The sequence below is a fragment of the Micropterus salmoides genome, unplaced genomic scaffold, assembly GCF_014851395.1.
Source record: "Micropterus salmoides isolate LMB-PRFRI ecotype aquatic unplaced genomic scaffold, ASM1485139v1 Ms_hic_scaffold_23, whole genome shotgun sequence".
NCBI lineage: Eukaryota > Metazoa > Chordata > Actinopteri > Centrarchiformes > Centrarchidae > Micropterus > Micropterus salmoides.
This window is the reverse complement of record NW_024041484.1, coordinates 20,512,899-20,535,149: the sequence shown is the minus strand read 5'-3', so window position 1 is coordinate 20,535,149 and position 22,251 is coordinate 20,512,899. Positions and strand designations below refer to the sequence as shown.

The 22,251-nt window shown below is 40.4% G+C and overlaps 1 protein-coding gene across 1 annotated transcript; it reads right to left on the bottom strand.

Moving 5' to 3' along the window:
- Positions 1-1,817: 1,817 nt before the first annotated feature.
- igf1 (insulin-like growth factor 1) lies at positions 1,818-20,661 on the bottom strand. Its single transcript, XM_038738328.1, has 5 exons — positions 20,310-20,661; positions 18,831-18,990; positions 8,823-9,079; positions 8,075-8,110; positions 1,818-6,131 (listed from the first exon to the last, which is right to left on the bottom strand). The coding sequence occupies exons 1-5, from the start codon at positions 20,355-20,357 to the stop codon at positions 6,072-6,074; spliced, it is 561 nt and encodes a 186-aa protein (XP_038594256.1). The 5' UTR covers positions 20,358-20,661; the 3' UTR covers positions 1,818-6,071.
- Positions 20,662-22,251: the final 1,590 nt, after the last annotated feature.

The following is a 22,251-nucleotide window of genomic DNA, read 5'->3' as shown; positions in this document are numbered from 1 at the left end:
CAGGGAAATGTGATGCACTGATGCTCCATGCCTGATGTTTGATATCTATGTGTTTGTGCTGCAGAGACTTGAGTTGTGCCAGAGGCCGGCGCGCTGCATTCAACAGGGATGCGGGTGCAAGAAGCAGGGACCGCATTTTGGGCAGGATTTTTTTTGTTGCCCAGAGAACAGACCATGGTTTCCTGGAACAATGCAGCTGATGAGAGTCTCTCCAAGGAAAATAAGGCTCTGACATCATGGGTTCTTAAAGCACACAGCTGAGCCAACACTCTCTCCTGCTATAATCAAGCCTCAGTGAATTTCCACTGTCGACTGAAATTGAGAAAGAGGGAGAATCTCCTCCAATGGTTTAGACACTTTTTTTTCTCTCTTTTTTTTTTTAACACGTTTTAATCTAACAGCTAACATATTCCCGTCTAGTTCACAGTGCACTTGCTGGACTCTTGTGTCTCTATTTCCTTTTACATCAGGCCTTGGCTCGTGGTAACAATAAAATGTGACACAAGGCTACTTGTAAATTTGTCATGATCAGCTCATCACTAGCCAAGAATGGATGCTAGCTTCAGGATATGAGGATATTTGGGATTAGAGACAACAAATGCTGAGTTGACGACAGTAGGAGCAAAACCCTGCAAAGAGAAATCCTGTGTGTCCTATTGGGAAAAATGAATGGTTAAAGACTGATGAAGCCTTACAACCACTTTTCCTGTAAAACAACCAGTAGAATAAGTAGTAAAATTGGTGAGTGTAGTAAAACAGACCACAAGGTCATTCAAAAGACAATCGTGTGCTTAAGATGAGGAGTTGAAGAGTGTGGAGAGATTGTGTTTCAGGTCTACGTCCAACATCTGTGTCCTTAGATGCACTGGATCCTGAGTGCATGCAGATCAATGAGAACGGATAGTGTTCTTTCCAGAACCATCCTGGTTCTTGAGGTTATATAAAAACATGTTTGTGTTGCACTCCTTGAGTCACCATGTAATCCAAAATTAGCACATATAAGAGGATAAACAGAGCATTTTGAAGACATCCTGACGTTTATATATTATAATAATTACAACTGGATACTGTACATCCGTCTTCACTTTCATAATTGGCTTATTTGTTATGGCTTGGTCACTGCCCAGGCCTCCCTGCACACAATTTCTCTCTGATTTATTTGAACTCTAAATCTTGCAAGCTTGCAGCCTACAATTGGACCATTAGGGTGAGATAATTGATTCTGTATTAGTCAAAGAGAAGGATGAAATAACATCCAGGATGGCTGGAATGATCGGGACCTCGCCAACCTCCCTGCTGCTCCACATTTTGATCTCTGCCGTCTGCCGAGCACCGGCCAGAGAGCCAATTTATTTGAGCTTGATTGTTGTGCCACATACATCCATATAAAAAGTGCTGACAGTGAGTGAGTGAGAGCTTGGCGCTGTCACTGCGAGCATCCTCCAAAGAGCTGAACATGCAGCTCTGGCCTCAGGGAGCACCACGCCCTGCTCTGTTTGCTTTGGCAGACCCCACCACCTCTTAGGAAGTATCATTTTGTCATTCAGCAAACACAGTATGCTCAGTTTCATACTGCACGATCCACAATGCCTCAGCTTCAGTTACGACTTCATCTATAGCCGAAATATTAAAGATTTGCTCATGTTTAAGAGAGACAAACCTCTACTTTGTAATTATCAGCTGTATATGTGTCTGAATCCACAGGGTAACTCATAACAGACCTATAGAGTTTGCCAGCGTGATGTTGGGTAATAGAGGGAGTAATTTTACAGGAGTGTATGTGCATGCTGCATGAAGAAATTCTCCAGCCATTTCTGTGATGTTGAGAAGTGGTTTATTCAGCAGGAATGGTGAACAATTTGTCAGTATTTTTTTTTCTACAGAAGGCAATCGAGCACCATAAATAACAGCGCTGTAATCAAACAGTTTCTTGGGACAGTGAGCTTCATCAGTGAGCTTTCTCATTAAACACTTCACATAGTCGTGAATGTCTCACTAACTCCCACATTTTCAGTTTTATCTATTATTTCACACAAGTGACAAACAGATGTTTAATTGACTTGTAGTCAGATGATTTTAAGTTGGTTGCTGTAGCCTTCTTCATCGCTGCTCCAAATAAACCCTATATACTGGCTCACTTTGCTGTCTATTACACAAGCTGTATTTCAGGTACCAGACACAGTGTGTGAAGGGTGTATTGTAGCTGCAGTGCAGTTCAGATAATGATGGCATCAACTGATATTTAATGACATAATAGTGCTGAGTGAGCATTTTTCTCATTATAAAGTCTTTGGTTTGTACTGTATATCTGAAGATCTGGGAGGACCAGAGTTGTTCTTCAACCAACTTCTTTTTCATTTCAGCCGCCAGGTCAACTGATATGAGAATTTGTAAGCTATAGACACCAAAGTACATGTGCAAATTCCCATTTTAAAACCTTGATCGTTACAGATAAAAACACACTTTTAAATTAATCTGTGAAAATAAATTTTAATTCAGAGAGCTGCTAACAAATGTTTAGTCAAAATAAATTAAACTCCTGGCTTATTCTTTAAATGAGACTCTGTAACTTTCGAAGGATATAACATTTTTCTTCTTACAAATAAAAAGTTAAGTAGTTTGCCACTACAACCTTATTTGGTCTGGTATGACCTGCAACAGGCTAATGTTAGCTAACGTAAGCAAACTTCAAGCAACAGTTCGGCATTTATTGAATGTATGCTTATTTGCATTCTTGCAAGATTCAGAATATTGATAATGCTCCCATATCTGGACACTAAATAGTTACAAGCTACAACCAGATCAGAGAGTATAGCCTAGCATAAAGACTGGAAACAGGGGGAAACAGCTAGCTAGCTGGGCTCTATCTGAAAGGGGGGAAGTAAACCTACCAGCACCACTAAAGCTCATATATTAACACACAAATCTCTTTTGTTTAATCTGTAAAACAAACTGAGTGTAAAAATGACACACTGGGATTTTATGGGGTCATTTCTTTTGTTCATTTATGTACTGTAGATGTGCTGGTAGGTGGATTTTGTTAACTTTGGACAGAGCCAGGCTAGGTAATTTCCACTTTTTGTGCTAAGCTAAGCTGCTGGCTGAATATTTACCAGAATGAAACGAAAGTTGAATTGATCTTATTAAATTCTCAACAAGAAAGTGAATTTCCCAAAATTCTGAACTATTATTTTAAGCTAGACGCTGTGTGACATTAATAAGTAGGCTTATATTTGCTCATACGGTGTTCTGACGATATATGCTATCCATAGCAGATTCTATCGATTCTCACTGCCCCATCAAAAAATGCTACCTTATGTGTTCCCATTTCCAATCCTATAAAGGTATAACTCTCACAGTATTCTTATATTATATATGATAATTATAACATCATAATTTAAGATTTTAGGCGTAGCGTACTTTGACTACTAATATCCCCTATCAAATAATGCTCCCATTACAGAATCATTTTATATTGCACCACTACACACTCCATGTTTTTTTTAGATATTGCTCACGATCAGCCACAGTCTTGATGACATGCCCAACAGGAAGGTTGCACAGATTTATTTGCGTGGAAACAGACCACGCTTGAGGGTCATGTGCATGCACAGAACCACTAAGTAGCACATCTTGATAGGAAGCATAAATGGACACCAGCTCTTCTCTACTTGTGCTCCTGTTACACTACATTTTAGCATGTCACAGATAAACACAACAGTGCCTCTCAAGCATCTGAGTCAAGAGAATATTTGAAAATGAAGGCAAATTTAATACTATTATCCTGTAATTATCACTTGTAGCCACAGTGGGCGCTGTTCAGCAAAAGTTACATAGCCTCGCGTTAAGTGTTTTCAATAATCAGTACCTTGGCTTCCAGTGAAGTGCATGTACACACATCTCAGGACAGACAAAAGCACACCATGAATTTCAACAATCTCAATACAATTGGAAGAATCACAGTTCACAGTACTTTTGTCAAGTTATTTGGCATAAGGGATCTATATTGAGAAAATAATTCAAAAACAGTAGAAAAAATAGCATTTTGCCTTCTTGGGACCACAACATGGTATTTTCATTTTCTTTTTTTATCTCCATGCATTCACAGATTTCACACAGATACATTTGCTCGCTTACACTACTACCTTATTGAAACAGCTTACAAATAAAAACACTATTAAAATGGTGGCCACAAGGCTGTGCAAAAGGGAAGACCTTCAATGTAAGCCCTGCCATCTGTCCGTCTTAGCCATCTCTTGCAAGTAACAAACTACAAAATAGCACCATTATACAGTGGATAGGATTCTTAATACAGTTTTGTTATATGAAACCATCATGTACAATGAATGATAGTAATGCATAGGTTAACATATATGGGAGTACTGTTTGATTATACACAGGCAGAGGAGGCAGAGCCAGAGATGAGATGTCTTGGGTGGTTTGTGAGAAAAAATGACTGTAAATCCACAAGGAGGCTTGGACAAACAGCCATGACTGTCAGTCCTCATGCAAGGACTTCTCAGAACTGGCTTTTTATGAAACATGTGTGTTTGTGTGTGCTTGAACCTTGCTCACAGTTACACAACTCTCATTTACACTGTGGGTGCTTTGTATGTGTGTTTGTGTACTGTTATACGTGTGCCGTATCTCACATCTCCAGGAGGACTTGTCACTTTGGTTTGCAATATTTACCAAATCATGTAATCTGCATGTTTCTTCAGTGGACTTTGCAACAGATGCAGTGGAGTTTTGTTCTACTCTCGCCATGATAGCAGGTAATGCAGTCCAAGCGACAACTAAAGTTAAAGCAGTTCTCGGCCTCCCTAAACTAACAAAATATAACAGGCCAAGATTGATTAATCATTAAACTTCCCATCTACATGCCTATTGTTAAAGTCTTTCCGTATTTTGCTTTAAACTTCTGTGTTGACTGATTTGGGAACACATTGTTCTTCAAGAGGACAAGAAAAAGATTTTAATCTCGTGGATTCTGGTGGGTGTCTTAGAGTGCTTGTTGACTTGCAAAAATTAGATTTGGCCATGGTGGTGACATGTGAAAAGGATGCAGACAACAAACATTTTGCCAGATTGTCGCCACCGACTTGAGCCAAATGCACTTTGAATCCACTGAATGACCCATTTCTGACAATCAAACAAGCGCCATGCACTGACTGACCAAAAAAAACTTTAATTCAATTTAGCTTCTGGTTAATTTGTTTCTCTGTTTTTGAAAACAGACAAAATCTTGTTTTTGCAGAACCAACTGTTCCTTAAAATCCCCTCTAATGATGCTTGATCTGTTGTTATAGAAGTGTTTGGATTGGAGACTCAGTCCTCAGATTCTCAACACTTCCTGAGGCTTAGGAGGGATTTGGATTGGACTCAAACCTTCAAGGGACTCCACTTAGCAGAACACTGCTTCAGTCAATGAGAAGTAGGGATTTGATTTGGGCTCAAGGTAAAATAACTACAACAATGTTAAAGTCTGATAATGACCTCGTTTTTTAAAAATAATCCTCCGTAATGCATGGTGCATAAAAACAAACTCTGAAGGTAAGATAATTAACCGGGGTAGTAACTGTTATATGTGACTGATGTCAAAGTATCCTGTCTTACTAAAGGAGCGAATGAATCCACTCTCTTAGAGTAAAAGGATTTACTTCCCCAAAGTTCAAGGGACAGGATGGACCACTCATTCTCAAACACAGCCTGCCGCTCTCTGATTGGCTGAAGCCCAGATTTCCTGGAGCCAGGGGATGCTGCAGCTCACACATGGAGGTATAATAAGCTCTTGTTCGTGTCTCAGCAGCTAAACTAGTCTGTTACATTGCATTAACAAAGAATTCCTCCTGATATGGAATGGTGCAGTGTATAAAATAATCACAAGATCCCTCATCAAACCCTTAAACAACACTTAGCTCTCAGGTTTCAATCATTTTGAAGAGCTTTTCAGACCACTGTTAGCTTTCTCTTTGTTTTGTTTTACAGTGAACCATTCCACAGGGGTACCAGGTAAGGCCACTCCCTTCTCTCTTCCCAAGTCGCAGGGCATTTGTCCATTCACTCCTTCCCTACATTCTGTAATTTCTGCCCCCCGTGTTGCCTCGACTGGAATTTTTCTGATGCACTTCCTGCAACAAAAGAGAAACACATTTTAGACATGTGGCAGAGATACAGCATAAAGTAAACAAGCTTTGAAAAACAGCTGTTCTTTGGATGTTGAAAAAAAATTTGGTCACAGAGATAATTACTGTCTTTTAAGTCAAACTGAAATAAAAATGCATGTTTGCCAAGAAATTTCAATAGCTATATTATTGTTTGGTAAAAATCATAATTGACCCTTCACTAAGCCAAGCCCCCTTATTTACTATTGCTAAGTCTGACAAACTGTCGGACCTGTCGGACGCAGCCACTGTCTATTACTGCACTCCCTGGAGTAATATTGTCAAATTTTTGGAAAAAGCGAACTCAGAAAGAAGCAGATAGTTCAGCAGTTGCATTATACAAATAAAGGTTGTATTCAGGCTGTCAAACTGACTCACACTGACGTGAAAAAAATAAAGACAGAAGCTAAAGCCTACCATCACAAAGTAAAAGTGAACCACCTCACTACTGAGAAAGAGGACAACGATATTGAGGATCAACACTGTTGCTGTAAAGCTGGGTAGGTCTCTATTCACTATTACAATCATTAAAAACAGTAGGGCTTTATAACATTAAATTCATTACATTAGATTACATTAGAAATAATAGACAGCTTACATTTTCTGGATTTGTTTTAGGTAGAGAATAAATTCTTTCAACCTTTCTGGGTAGCGACTGTAAATATTGTAAGTGCCCCAGGAACAGCGTTTGAATGGAGCGCAGCAATGAAAGTGTCGGACCTCAGATAGAGCGACTCCTATACTGCGAAATTTATTTAATTTCCAGCACAGATAGTGCTCAGTAGGTGTAATAATATGACAGAAAAGTTAACATCTAATGCAAATCAATGCTAACGTTAGCAAGCTAAGCTCCTAACTCCCAAATGTTAAATGTTGTAAAGAAACAGATGTTTTAAATCACTAATGGTGCTTACTGCAATTATTGTAAGTCACTTCAGGACAAACTCGTCAGTCTAATGAATCTAATATAATGGGTAATGTCTTGTAATTGCTAGAGTTAATAAGCTAGGTTGAAGCTAGTTAGCCTAGCTTGCCAAGTCCAAGTTAAATACAAACTTAACAGCATGATGGGTTCACCTAAATGTTAAATGTAGTAAAGGGACAGATATTTAAATCATGGTTCATGATCAACATTATGTAGGCTTATTGAAAAAGTTGAAAACACATCTTGAATTAACTTTCGTAGGCCAAGCAAACCGCCCACCCACAGGTGGGCGGTTTGCTTGGCCTGAAGCTGCCCAAAAATCCTCTTTTGAAAAAGGGAAACATATGAATAACAGCTGCGATATCAAATAGTTCAAATTTCCTGACACAAAAAGTGAGGAGAACTCATATTTCAGGTTGACTCCAAGAGAGAAACAAGAAGATTCATACAATACATATAATACCACCATTTGCAGTGCACCACAATCCACAAATGAATTAACAGATGAGTGATGTGGAAGCCACTGCACACGTAGATACTCTAAACGTGATATGTGTGCTTCATCTCCAGTCTTTGCATGTGTCAGTCTGTTATGGTGAGACGCCAGAATTTCAGCACATAATGTACAGTAGCAGAGTGGAGATTCTGCCTGGGGAGCAGGAGTGCCACTGGGTCTACCACAAAAACCACTTAGTTCCTTCTCTTGCTAATGGTTTTCTTTTTTGAGAGAAGGGTAAAAAGCACACGGTCAAATTTTAAAAGGATCACACTCTCCTGCAGGTTGGCAACTCATGCTTTCTTTCTTTGGCCAAAAGATTAAGATTTCAGAAGTTTACATGAATCTCTCTCATTTCAAAATAAAGGTTGTTCTGCTTTTGAAACTCTTGAGAATGTCAGAGTGGGGATTTGTATGATTTATAGGGATTTAAATGATCATAAAAAATAACAACAGAATTAGATGAAAAGTATCCTCTGGTGTGCATACCTTGAAGGATGAATGACTATGTCCAGATAAAGGTCTCTGTGGGAGGAAAATTAAAGACACTTAAATTGGATGGATTCATTTATCATGCTATATTTAAATGCTAGCAAACTTGAACCTACTGACTTGAAGTAACAGTACGACATTTTGCAAAATGCGCTTAATGAGATGAGAAGTTTGAGACCACTCTCGTCTTTACACTAAATATGTAACTACAGCCAGTAGCTGGATAGCTTAGCTTAAAGACTGGAAACGGGGAAATAGCTAGCCCTGGTCAGAGAATGTCCGGCCAAGAAATAGTCTCGTAATGCCACAAATCATTTCATTTCATTAATTAGTGAGCTTTAGCTAGTCTGACTGTCTGCCAGCACCTCTAATGCTCACTAATTATAATGTTTTATCTATCTAACTATTGTGTTCAAACGTCCAAATGATTAAAATTAGAATGACTACTTCTTGGTTGGATCCGTGAGCAGATCTAGGCTAGCTGTTTCCAGTCTTTATGCTAAGCTATGCTAACCATCTGCTTGCTGTGATTTCATACTGAACAAACAGATATGGAAGTGGTATCAATCTTATCTTCTAACTTGAGAAAACAATTAAACATATATCCCAAAATGTCAATAATTTCTCAGGGTATTATGTGTGCATGCTCTGACAGAAACCACCAAAACACTAACCCTATTCTCTTATTTTCTTCCATATTTCCTGATTTTTTTTTAAGAGTGTATCTGTTTCGTGCTGTGCTCACCTTCTTGTTTTTTGTCTTGTCTGGCTGCTGTGCTGTCCTACGCTCTGTGCCCTTGTCCACTTTGTGCCCTGCAGTACTAACCTTAGGTGCTCTCGGCATGTCTGTGTGGCGCTGTGCACGCACAGAGCGAGCAGGCTTGCTAGTCTTGGCAGGTGCACAGTACATCTCCAGGCGCCGCAGCTCACAGCTTTGGAAGCAGCACTCGTCCACAATGCCACGTGATCGCCGTGCATTGGGGCCATAGCCTGTTGGTTTACCTGTTTGAGCAGAACAGCAGGAGGAGTTAGAAAACTGCATAGCTGATCATTGGTGCTGAATCTCTTGGTTTCAACTAAGCAGCTAAGAGCAATGCTTTTTCATAATTTCCATGCCATATACATATATCATAAACTGGTATGCATGAAGAATTTGTGCTCGGAAAATGCAGCTTTAGCCTTAGTCTTTTAGCACGATATCATGTATGTAAACACAAAAAAGTCAGCCAGAGACAACGCTTTTAATCAACTTGGGACACTGCTGTTATATTAACAATCTACAGTGGATAAAATCTGCTAACAGCAGTTGTCCTTTCAGCCAACAAAATTGACGATAGCTAGCTAGAAATCTGAATCCTCTAAATAATTTCATTTGATAAATCCCTCATGATTGTGAGCAGTGTCTCAGGGGAAACGAGATTAGCGAACAGACAGAACTGTTAGTAGAATTAAGCTCAACTGGGGAGACACTGCGCTTGTAATAAAGCAGTGATAATAGCCAGGTCATAGGTCTGATTCCTTAGATATATGAACAGCCTTAATGACATGGATCTCTTCCGTGTAAAATTTACAGAGTATCACATTGCACACTACGGACCCTTTTTGGCAGCTGCTTCCCTGTAAAAAGGGGGCTGCAGTCACCCAAATGTTGAGAATATCAGCCATGTCAGCCATTTTGGTCCAGGGATCTTTTACACAGAGTCCCATCCAGGGAGGCCAAACCACAAGCCCTCTGGGTATGATCAACCTGTAGAAACAGCCAGGCAGGCTTTGAGACCGCACCTCTGTTGGCTATGCCCCACTGTTCATTCACATTTTCATTTGGCCTGAGCACCCTGGAGTCTTTCTGGTAGAACATGGATGTTGAAGACGGTGGCATGGTGCATATCAAGAAACAGCCCTAAATTCAAGGCCAGTCGAGGTGAGGTGCAAATTGTGTTGTAGTCTATTTTTAACACTTACATAATGAGGAAGACATTATCTAAAGGTGTGACACTCAATCAAGTTAATATGATGCCAACACTCACTTCCATTTTCAATTCCTTTACCCCCCAAACCCACCTTCTTTTGGTGGACTTTAGAAAAAAAAAAACTCTGACTCTCCATTTACAATTCCCTGCTCACCTTCAGCAATATAGCCCTGATGGGCTTTTCCCTGTTACCAAATAAAATAATAATAATTTAATATGGCATTTACAAGGAGGAAATGCCTTTCCCTCTCAGAGTTAATAGCTCTTGGCTCAGAAGCCTGCCATTGCTGACAAAGTGCATTAACTTCTGCTCTCTGTCTGCCTTGTCCTGACAATGTTGTTTTGGACAGAGAGCAGCTTTCATTCAGAAACAGAAGCATCTTTCTCCTTGGACCCCCAGACGCAAAGCAGAGTGGAAAATAATGGAGGTGTGAGTGACAGGCAGGAAAAGGGGGGACAATAGGGAGGCTTTCATGTTGCACATCAGGTAGAATGATGCTAAAAATACACTGCGCACCTGCATTATTTAGGGAACAGAAGAACTGGATTTATCCAGATCTCAAACTGCCAAAGTAGACTTGTTTAAATTAAATATGTTGATGATAAAAAATATTGATTTAGCTTTTTGTCATTTTCATGTTTATACTTTTCTGATGCTGATTTCTTGGCAGTTACACCTTTCATAGCCAGGTATTCCACAGTGTAATTTTCAGTCCTTTCAGTCATCTGAACAAACAACCTTTGCTATTTCTCCCCTGTGGTGTGTAGCGGTGGGACCGGCCTTGGCTGCTATATTAACACCTGATGTCAAGAAATTTAAAAAGAGAGAAATATGACTAGAGTTTGGCTGGCGATTATGTAATGGCTGCTGAAAGCCAAAAGAGGGGCTGTGCCTCGTTGCCTGGCTTGTTTTTCAATCCCTCCCAATAAAGCCTTACAAATTAACATCCGCTATTATTCTGAAAATAGCTTGCATCCCTGCTGCACAAACAGCTGGAAGGGAGAGAAAAATCAGCTGGCACCAGTTGTAACATGTAGGATAATCAGCTTGGGCAGGTTGGGGAAAAACATGCATATAATAATCAGGTCTAAAAGCTTTGCAAGGTTTAAATGCTTCAATTCCATGGATAACTGCTGTAATCCCTCATAAACAACGAGTTGTTTTCTGTGACTGTTGTTAAACAAATATGGGTAAACAACCTTTTCTGCCAGTGCTTCTTGCCTTACGGGCCCTCTGCTATTTGAAATGCTCTCTAGGTGGAGGATGCAGGGATCATGCATGTTAATGAAGGTCAGATTAGAAAGTGTGTGTCCGTGTTTCAGCCATCATGACGAAGTAGAGACCTGGTGGTGATGGGGAGGGGTTGGACCACACATAGTGGTTCTAGTTGGGCCAGTAAAAGTTAATTTAAAGCAATACTCCACCGAAAAAATATCTTTTGAGTATTAAATACTCTACCACTTGTAGGATTAAAAGGTAGTTCGGGAAAATTCATAGCATGCTCCTTTGCAAAGGACATTAACGTGTCAAAATATCCATAAAAACTTTTCAAAGCTCTCCTACAGCATAATCCACTTTAGTTTCAAACACTTATAGTTTCTCCCCATCATAGTTAAATTCACTACTTAAAAGTTATGATGCTCCACCAGAAGTACCATCATCAGAGATTTACTGGTGAAGTGATTATTTACATTGTTAGATACGGAACCCATAGATTAATAGGTGGGAAGTGAAGTCACTTGAGTCTTGAGGCACACAATGTTATAGAAGTGCAATGCTAGTTTGAGGACCTGCATTGTAGGGGGGTGTTGCTTTGGATACCAATGATATGATGAAATACACTCCAGGAATGCCAGAGTACAATGACCATGAATTTAAAGGATTATCAGAAGCCAAACCACTACACAGAACTTTTTAATACTATGGAAAAGGCATTTTACAACTTTATCGACAATCATTGTATTGTCGCAATAATTGCAAGATAGAACTGCCCCATTCACGTTACATAATTAATCTACCAAGAATGTGCACGTGCATGTATTTCACGAACCAATGCAGCACCTTGCTGGATGATGTCATATTGTATTGTGGCAAACGTTGAGCCAAGTAAAATCTTTTTGCTGGATGACCTTGCATTTTTCTTGCCAGAGCTCTCACAGAGGTCGCATTGAAATGAATGAGAGGGCTGTGTTTTATTCACACAGTGCTGTCTGCACACAGACTTATGCCGCAGAAGGGGTTTGAGGCATTTCTATGGATGCTTTGATATGTTCTGGTATATTTTTTTTTTTCCGTGACTCTTAGTCGCCTTTGGCATAAATTGTATCTGCAGTGAATCCAAGCGGAGTGCAGCCACCGCCCTCCACGAATGAGCAGGCTACAAACTTTTCAGAACCACCTGTCAAGTGCTTGATGCTCTAAATAGTCCTTTGGAGTGGAGTATTCCCTTAAATGATTTACATTACATGTCAATCTGCCAGCATCCTTCTTAACAGAGAACTATGCAGTAGAACCGACTGTCTTCCACTTGTTAAATTGAGTTTAGATGAAGTGTTTCATCTGATGTCATCTAACATCTTTTTGGTGTTCGTTTGGTGTTTGACAACCTCAGCACACATAGTGTTAATTCCTCTGAGGATTGGCACCGGAGATAAATGGCTAGATTCCCCAATTCCAGAGTGGTACAGAAAGCATCTGAGTTTTACAGCTTGTTCATGGTCAATAAAAACCAGTGGATTCTTGGAGCCTGTGCACCGCTCTTCCTGCAAAGTGTCAGGCAGTTTACGGCTGGGCAAGGACTATAAGAGCTGCTAAAGTACTGGAAACTATCTCTTTATCATTGATACCACAAAGACTTTATGGCATGAGTTACGTGTTCTTCGCATTACTGCGCTGTCACACTAGACTCTTATCCAGCTGCATTATCAATATATATCAATCGATTTATTGAGGGTAGATTTGTTGGGCAACTGTACGAGACATCATTTAGAAATGATTTCATTATATACAAAAGTCAAGATGCCAGGGCTAATTCTTGAGGCTGATTTGGAGATGTAGGAAAGTGTTAACAAATGTATGACGTTCTATATTTTAGTAGTCATTTAATAAATGTGGTTAAGTTATGTATAAGGAAATCTCAAGTATAATTATAAATGATGAATTCTAGCCTCAAGGGGAGTTAGACAGGGTTGCCCCCTTGCATGATCTATTTTTCTTGGTGATACAATGCTCACATTTTTAAGTGAAGTCCATCCTTTTCTTGTGTAGGCTACAATGCAAATGGCTAACAATTTTGACAAAGATTGACAAGTGCAAAGGTCTGAGGTTAATTACAAGTGATGAATAGTGTGTGAGATTCTTTGGTGTCCAGTAGGTATCTATAAGAAGATATCTTATTAACAAAGAGGGTTAGACAAGGTTGTCTAATTCAGTTGAAATGTTGGTTAATGAAGTGAACACAAGTGTTCAATAGTGTGTGAGATTCTTTGATATTACAACTGGAATAAGAAATGAAAGACAATTTATGAGACTACCTAAGATGAAGAAGAAAGAGTGCCAGAAAGGTCCAGGATATCAACTATGAATCTTTGTGACCTCTGCACTAATGCAACAAGATACATCCTCTTCATAGAGGTCCTACATTATGTGATTGGATTAAACTGATGAAGGGTTTCAAAGGTAAAGCACTGTTTAGTCCCTGAGTGTCCTCAAATCCCTCATGTCTCAACTTCAGCTAATGTACAAATCTAAATCTGGATGACGCCTGCCTGTCCTTTTCATGAGATGCCTCTTTGTTCCGCTGAGCTGTAATTCACAGAAGGGTCAGAGATTTATAGTTCAGGTCTTAATGGGAAAACGACACCTTTTCTCAGTGATGGAGAGGACACAGGAGGTCTTTCTTCAGATATCAGTGCCTTCCGCTGTGTGTTCAGGTCCAGTATAAAACTAGGGAGGGAGGGGAGCGGGGGTGTCCTGATCATCCTGTAATCCACATAATCCCCTGCTGCTGAGGGACAAGGCCAAGCAATGTGTGTGTTTGAGTGTGTGCATGTGTGCGTGCATGCATGTGACGTGCTGTTTGCACATTCTACCTCTCTTGCCAGCTCCAATAGCTTTGAATAAAATTGACAAACACTGAAGAGGAAGTCTCATCGATGGCTGCTAAAAGCAAGTTTCCCACTCCTTTCCACCTTCATTCCACATGCCATTAATACAAGGCATAACAGCTAAAACAAATTACCACGTTTCCTATTTGGCTGCTCTTTTTTATTAGAACTTCGTGTACCAACAATTATGGATGATTCCATCTTGTCGTAATTCAGGAGAGTTTGCGCATTTCACAGGAGTCAGCAGTAAGATTATATATCTCACACTCACTCTAGAATAAGTGTGAATATTTTAGCATGAACTGATAAAATATGAAGTGACTTAGATCAGGGAGCCACTTAGCACTTACACTTTAGCCAAAAAACTCCCATAACAGATCTGATTCATGGAATGAACATTGCAGTGAAATCACCCCACGGTCCTGCCTGCTAAAGCATTACAAAGACAACTGAGGATTTCTAGGTCAGGCTAATAATTGGAAAAACTGACTACGGTTGTGGATTTTTTTCTGTTTCATAAACCACAGTTTGTTTCATTACTTTCCACCAACTAGTATTTAGGATTTCTGTCAGGGTAGGAAATTTGTAGTCTTAAAATGCAAGTGTGCTACTTTACTGGTGACATGCATAAGGTGGATTGGCAAAAGCACTCTCTGCACAGAAAGCCCACTGTCGTTGCAACACTGTTTCTGGACACATTATCAATCAGACGACTGCCAAGTTCAACACGACCAGACTGGAGGGGAAGAGTTCAGGGAAAGGAGCGCGCCTCTTTGGCCAAGCTGTTATGCTGCCGGGTCCTATAGACTGCGGAACCCGAATGGATTCTCCAGATATTTTACACAAACAGCCACAGGTACATTTGGCGACCGAGAGAAAGGAGAAGAAAAAGCAATGAGAGCAAGAATATGAGAGAGCGAGAGAAACAGGGGAAGACAGGGAGCAGCATATTTTCCAAGGCACAGCACCCTGCTGCTCAAACCTCATCGTCTTTTCAGAAAAAGGATGGAGTGTTTGTAAAATACACCTCTTTTTCAACACAGGAAAATGTGGCATTGATAGATGGACGCTGTGCAGTTCAGTGACTGCACAGTGTAAGGTTATGCGGGAAAGACAAATACATTCCCTGTACCACAAAAAGGTCTGTTCCTGCTTAAGAAGTGTATCCTGCATGAGGATTCATGAGTTACATTGGCCTCCATTCAACACTTTCTCATGAGATGAATATGGACAGTAGGGCTATACTTCTATAGCCTGTGAGAACCATTTACAAAACTGTAGCAAACCCCCGCTATCAGTAGCCAACACTTTGTCACATTCTCACGTCATACAATCTCTAGACACCCTACAACGTTGTCAAAATCTCAAACATTTCATCAGCTTTAAGCTACCGCATGCAGGCACTTCTTGGGACCATTTTACAAACTTTCAAACTGAGATGAATTATTAAGATGGGATTTAAAGTGAGGTAACTTTGAAGGAAAATATTAACCAAAATTTTATAGCAATCACCATCTAAGAAGGGAATGCCAAAGTCCAAGTCTTGTTGATATTCAAGATTTAATCCTTGCATCACATTAACGCTAAATGTGATGCATGATTTACTATGAAGTTGGCTTTGACCATGTAGTACATGCTCTTCCACAGTCTCTCAGCCTAAATGAAAGGAACACGGTCATTTATACAAGTGAAATGCAGCAGCAGAGGGAATCCAAAGACCAAAATGTCTTAACTGGCAGAAAACTGGCAATCGAGAAGGCTGTCATGACCACTTCACAGCATGACGGTGTTGCCAGCAGCATCTGGACGAACAAGACTCGCAGCTTTGCAGCAGCTTGGTGGCTCTCCAACAACTCTCTGGCAAACACTGATGCAGGGCCCAATGCAGAGAATGATGTTGACTGGTCCTGGATAAGCTGCACGCAGAGGTGGAGGGATGTGGCAGGGGGATGGTGGGGAGCAGCAGCAAGGTGCATGGTGACACTACTGCCAGACAGAATGTTTTTATCGGATGATTCTGCAAAAAACTTCAGAATACGTGCTGTGACATTTTGGAAGGTTGTATGCCACCTTTTTTCTACAATGTATATGCATTGCAACAACAATAATGTGTGGTATGGTAAATCTCTGGCAACTGAAACACTTGATTAAGGTTTGGAAGGGGTTAGGGGCTAGGGTTAAGAGTTGGACTATGATTAGAGTCTGACTGAACATGTACTCTGGTAACACATTCACAGTCACCTTACTTTCTTTCTAGCTATGTGTACGAAATACTACTTTCTTCATTGGTACTAACAGTCGACATTGGACTTAAATCATGTGATCTGAACCTAATTCTCATGCATGGGCAAGATGGGTGCATGGATGCAATGGACCTAAGAAGTCTGTCTGTCCTGCCCAGTATCCCTAGGAATTACGTTCATATTAGACAATTGTAGACCTCACAATTTACTTTACAGCCAATGACAATATACAGGAAGTAGTGTGTGCTTTATGTAGCGAGCCACATGTAGCATGGATGTTGGGTTGTGGATCTGTGTGTAGCATGTTTCGACTGCCATGCAGGAAATCAGGGTTTGTGTCCCATTACAGACCTGCAATTATTTTTGTTGTTTTATTAACCGCAGCCCCAGTCTTTTCTACCGTTAACCATGCCAAAGCTTGTCATGCACCGAGCCATCATCATCATATCACATGTGCTTTAATTAAGAGTACAATGTTGGAGCACATCTTCAGCTCTCTTGTATAGGATGCTTTGTTGGTACCATGACCAGGTGCTAAAGGCTGTAGCAGGTACCTGAGGCATAGGCGTCATTGACAGCATACATTTCGACCCAGCATGATAGGTCACTGATTTTGTTGAAGCAGGAAAAAAGCCTGTCAGTTCATGCAACAAAAAAAAAAGGATTTTGGGACTTTCAGAAGTATTGTAATGTAGATGTGAAGTGAGGAGGGCAGTTCAAATATCCCCGAAATCTTTGCAGCACAGATAGATAGATAGATACACCAAGAAAGGTGGTGACGTAGCACATGGAAGGATTGGACTGACGAGCCAATCACACGAAGATGGCCAAAAATCAAGAGCACCACGAGGCGACAGTTTTGAACAAAATATGCAGCGCTGTCACTTTAGTTCAGACAGAAATATTTCAACAAAAATTACCATGAAATTTTGTACAGACAGTCATGGTCTCCAGAGGATTAATTGTACTGACCTTTTTTCTGGCGCCATTATAAGATTTTGTGTGAAATGGCTTGATAACTAATTTCCATGAGCCCTTAAATTTTTCTGTAGCACCATCGTCAGGTCAAAGTATCACATGTCAGTTTGCACTTTGGTTTATGACTAAATATATGCAAAACTGATTACATTCCCGTCAGCCTCAGCTGTACTTGGTGTTTACCTTTGGAACATCAGTATGTTAGCTTTGTGAGGGTTAGCATTTGGCTCAAAGTACAGCTGTGTAAAACACGTGGCTGTAGACTAATGTGTTGTTATCTTAGCAATCAAATTTACTTATCTATTTTTGTCTTTTAATGGCTTTAGAGTTGCCTTAATACACTGGCCACTACTACGCTATTTGCCTGCTGTACTCAGGCTGGGATTCAAAGGCTGGCCCCCTCCTGGCCCCTAATCTTCAGTCACCAAGTTCTGGAGGTGTATCTCCAAACCACTCCAGGTTCAGGTTAAGGTAAAAGCAATCAATTACTGGAAAAGAGAACAACTGCAAATGCATTATAGATGCTGCTGATTTCCCACAGAAATCTTATATCCTCTTCTTCCTTTCATTTTGAAATTGGCAGCTGACAAGGTCTACCACATGTGGAAAATCTTTCATAACTTTGGGACCAAACCAAACCATTAATAATGGCTTGTTATGTCAGATCTGCACAGAAGTCAGAGGGACAATCAATTATTATATTAAAAAAAACAACTTTTGGAGCGATACGAAGCTCTTCCAGGACATTCAGAGCAAATTGACTTAATTGATGGAAATCAGCCAAAGAAATTTGAATAATTAGGTTATACACTTCAGCTCTGTAGTGTATAACCTAATGGCTGTACGTTATACTACAAACGTACAGCCATCTCTGACAGAGAGATCAGGATACATGTCCTGAGAAACACTGGCTGCTGGTGGAACATTGCACCTAACCTCGGTAGCTCCATATATCCCGTGCTGTTCTGGGCTGGGTTGTACCCTTAATGGAAAAATTGGAGATTTAAATCCTGGATTGTTGGTGGAGGGTTTTCTTTGGGTCGCTTTCCCATTCTCTGGTGGAAAAATTAAAAAACTTCACTGCAACATTTAGTTTCTACCCCTCCTCTTTCTTAGAGATAGTCAGCCAAATTCCACTTACAGACCTTTGCCCATGGGCAAAGCTGCTATTTGCCACCAGCAATATAGTGACTTATCATTATTCCATATTTCACTTAGGTTTGCTTGTTCAGAATCAGGACTCCTGTCCCAGTGACAGTTTAGCATTAAAACATATGAGCAGGGGTGATTGTGAACCTAAAGAGAAGATGTAACAGTGGAAGAAGAATGAATGAAGGAAGAAAGTCAAGACAAGATGTCAAACTGGCTGCTTTTTTATTTATGAGCTCACTGGAGGTAGAGAGCTCTGGGACAGATACAGCCAACCTTTATGAATAAATAAAAAGGTGCACTTACTGAAATAAAAGCCTCTATCTCCACACACAAACTGCAGCGTGTCGACCAGCTCCGCCCCGCACAGGGTCTCTGGTCCCGCCCCTGTTGCCGTCGGAGTCAGGGTGAGGACGCACAGCAGTAGTGAGAGGGTGTGGCTACAGGAGATACAGCACATCGCACTCTGCAGCACAGTGAGAGAGAGAGAGATTTAACATTTTACTGCTGTTTAAAGACAGGGCATAATCAGTGAGATTTTCATTTAAGCACTAATATGAACAAAGAAAATCACTTAAAGTCATTGCTCTCTTACACTGCTGGCTATTGAGCAGCAGAGCTCTGACAGTTGGTGGCTCAGTGCCTTGCTCAGTGGTGCATCAGTAGTGGCACCTCTAAACATTTTCCCACATAAGATTTGAACAGTGAGCTGAAGGCTTGTTCCCCTGACTTACAGGCTTTTGCTCTGCTAAAAAGGAAATTTAAAAAAAGAAATAAAAGTGGCCGTGGCCACAGATGGTAACTTTACGGGGTTTTGGAGATGTGGAGGAAAATTTATTAAATCCAAACTTCCACTTGGTGCCAGAGTCAAACAGGAGGCTGACCAGTTCTGATGCTCCGGAGCGCCTGTGTGCAACCGAGCAGAGCGCGTCCAAATTGAGAACACACGTTTCTCCTTATCATCTCACTACTCAGCCCCCGTATATGTTCTCATTAGTTCATAACAAACCATATTAGCCTATACAATTCCATTTAAAAATATGTCATTATTATCCGTTCGGTACCGAAGCTTCGGCATTTCCCCTGTGCCAAACAACAGCAGTCAGTGCATTTTTACGCACACAACTAAACTAAAAGTGCTTCAAAATTCACAAACAGAAAAAGCGCCAGGGATCTTTCCGATCCAAACTGTGAGATGGAAAACGGCTCTCCCGCCAAACCCGGTCGAGGAAGCTGAGTGGGCCAAATATACATAATAAAAAGAATAAACACAGGACACCATCCATCTACATCACAACTCCAGCCGCACGGTCCCTTGTTAAGCTCTCCTTTCTCAACCCCGCTGCCTCAGGTTAGATATTTAGCACTTAATAGTGCAGACTCAGCAGTAATTACAAGTTGCAGAGCTGCATTAGGACTTTCTGGTGAAAAAGAGCACAGGGCGCACAGAAGCGCTGAAGATGAAAACCCATTCACCAGAGCAGTGAAACTCGTGCACGATTCATGTCAAGATTTCCTAAAGAAAAAAGTCAATTCAAACTGAAGTGGGACAATCTCTTGTTATCTGTTGAAAAAACCCCACCAAGAAATGCAGGACAGTTGCTCACTAAATGCATAAAAAGCATACAAATCAGAATAAATCCACATCTTTCATGCATTTAAAAGCAGTGAAATATATTGTCTATTTTGTATTGTCTTAATTTACACATGGTAAGGATGCTCTGTGCAAATTGTGAGCAAGTGAATGTGATAATCTATAGTGTCAAAGGAAATCAGGTAAGTTACCTTGAAGACATCACATAAATGCCACTGAAAGGAGAGAGCGCTAGACATCCCCACGGGTCTCCGCAAGACAAAGCCCAGCGAAAATGAACTTGTTTGAAGTCATTAAAAACGGGGAGAAAGAGGATGAGATGCGGGCAATGTCACATCTCAATATTCCGACTTTGTTCCATTGCGCAGGCTCGTTTTGGAGAAGTGAGATTTAGCGAACAGGAGACGGATTTAGAGAGAAAATCCCTCACATTTATCTACATTACACAGACATTTTCAACAGGAAACAGCTGGGGCAGCATTTGCCTCCTACTCGTCCTAAGTTATTCATTAAGGATTTTGGGCACATATTCAAATAACGTCATTTCTCTTTTTTTCTCAGAACGGGATTGAATTTTGATCTCTCTTGGTTAGTAGTTCAGATCAAGCTAGAAAAAGCGGTGCTGCCCCACCAGCAGCAGCTCACACTTACACAGCACGCTATTTTATGCCCTGAAAGCTCACGATGGAGAAGTTAAAGACAAGCTGAAGGTTATGACATGACTGTTGGTTGCTGTGCGTAATTTGGCACCGCATAATACAACAGCCCTTCTATCCAAAGTCTGATTTGGTTCACGCTAAAATAAATCATTAAAAACAGTTTCTTCTTCCTCTATGTCACCAGTGTGCTACTAACTTGAATACATAATTAAAATTATGTGACTTTGTCACTGGAAATTCTTGTCAGAAATAAGTAACTTACTCTAATTTCTGAGTTGAAATTGAGTCAGTACATTAAGGTTTGTCTGCAGATTATATCTGATTCTTTTATGAACTGAGTGACTGATGTGAAAGAATGTGAAAAAACAGAAAACACACGGGAATTTATGAAGAAGACCATTAATATTTGACGTAGCCTATTTCAGATTTCAGTTGCCTCCTTGGAGAAAATTACAGAGCTGGATGCTACTGCACTGACAAACACCTGATGACACCCGAGCCATCCACCCCTCATCTTAAAGTAAGGGTCCCAGTGTTTCCACTGTGTCACAGAGCAACGATATACCACAGCTTCAAAGAGGCTGTTGTTTTCAGCCGTGACGGGATATCAGCACTGATCCAGTCACTAAACATGAGATCAGTGCAGTGGCCCAATCATAAAACAGGACACCAGCACATATCCCAGCATGCTTGGCCAGCGTGCTCAAGCGCATCACAAAGCAACGTCGGATGCTGAAGACACGCAGCATGGTTGTTGAGGTAAAGTGGGTCAAAATACATGCACGATCACATTTCCCCACATTACATAGACAGCACTGGACCACTCTCATGGCGCAGAGGCTACAACTCTCATCCAAACTTAAATGAGTGGTTTCCAACATGTGGGTTGGGGCTCCTGAAGGGGTCACAAGGTAAATGTGAGGGGTCACACATTTGAAAAGAAGAAAAAAACATTGCTGAAATGAAGTTGATTTTTTTATCAGAATATGTTGAACTTAACATTTTTGTTGTGAAATCCTGGATTGTTGTGTCATAATGATTCGAATGAAGACTCACTGATTTAATAATTCCAGAACAAAGAGAAATATCCTGTGTGAACTTCTCACAGGTCATAGTCCCATTAAACCTATGACGAAACTTTATAGTAGGCCTTGCTTCATTTGAAAGAGATAAAAGCCATAAATACTGGAAGACGTGATATCGATCTGTCTTTATATATCTTGTAGCTTTACATTAGAGTTAAAACAATTAGTCGATTGACAAATGAATTGGCAACCATTCTGGTAATAGATTCATAGTTTTTTTAGGCAAAAATGCCAAAAATTGTATTGTTTCAGACTGTTGTGTTTTTTAAACTTATTTTTGACATTTGATAGAGTAAATGATTAATTTATGGACAGTTGGTGGATTAAATTGCATATCTGCAATCAAAAGTTCAGCTCCTTATTGCAGACCTGACCACATGCAGGCCTGT

What these genes read in the sequence shown, in the direction of transcription:
- igf1 (XM_038738328.1), bottom strand. Translation starts at nt 20,357, where the DNA reads ATGTCTAGCGCTCTCTCCTTTCAGTGGCATTTATGTGATGTCTTCAAG. An exon ending in AGATAGAGGCTTTTATTTCA is followed by an intron (nt 9,080 to 18,830) that starts GTAAGTGCACCT and finishes CTGCTCAAACAG; the next exon opens with GTAAACCAACAGGCTATGGC. An exon ending in ACAAGACAAAAAACAAGAAG is followed by an intron (nt 8,111 to 8,822) that starts GTGAGCACAGCA and finishes TTCCTCCCACAG; the next exon opens with AGACCTTTATCTGGACATAG.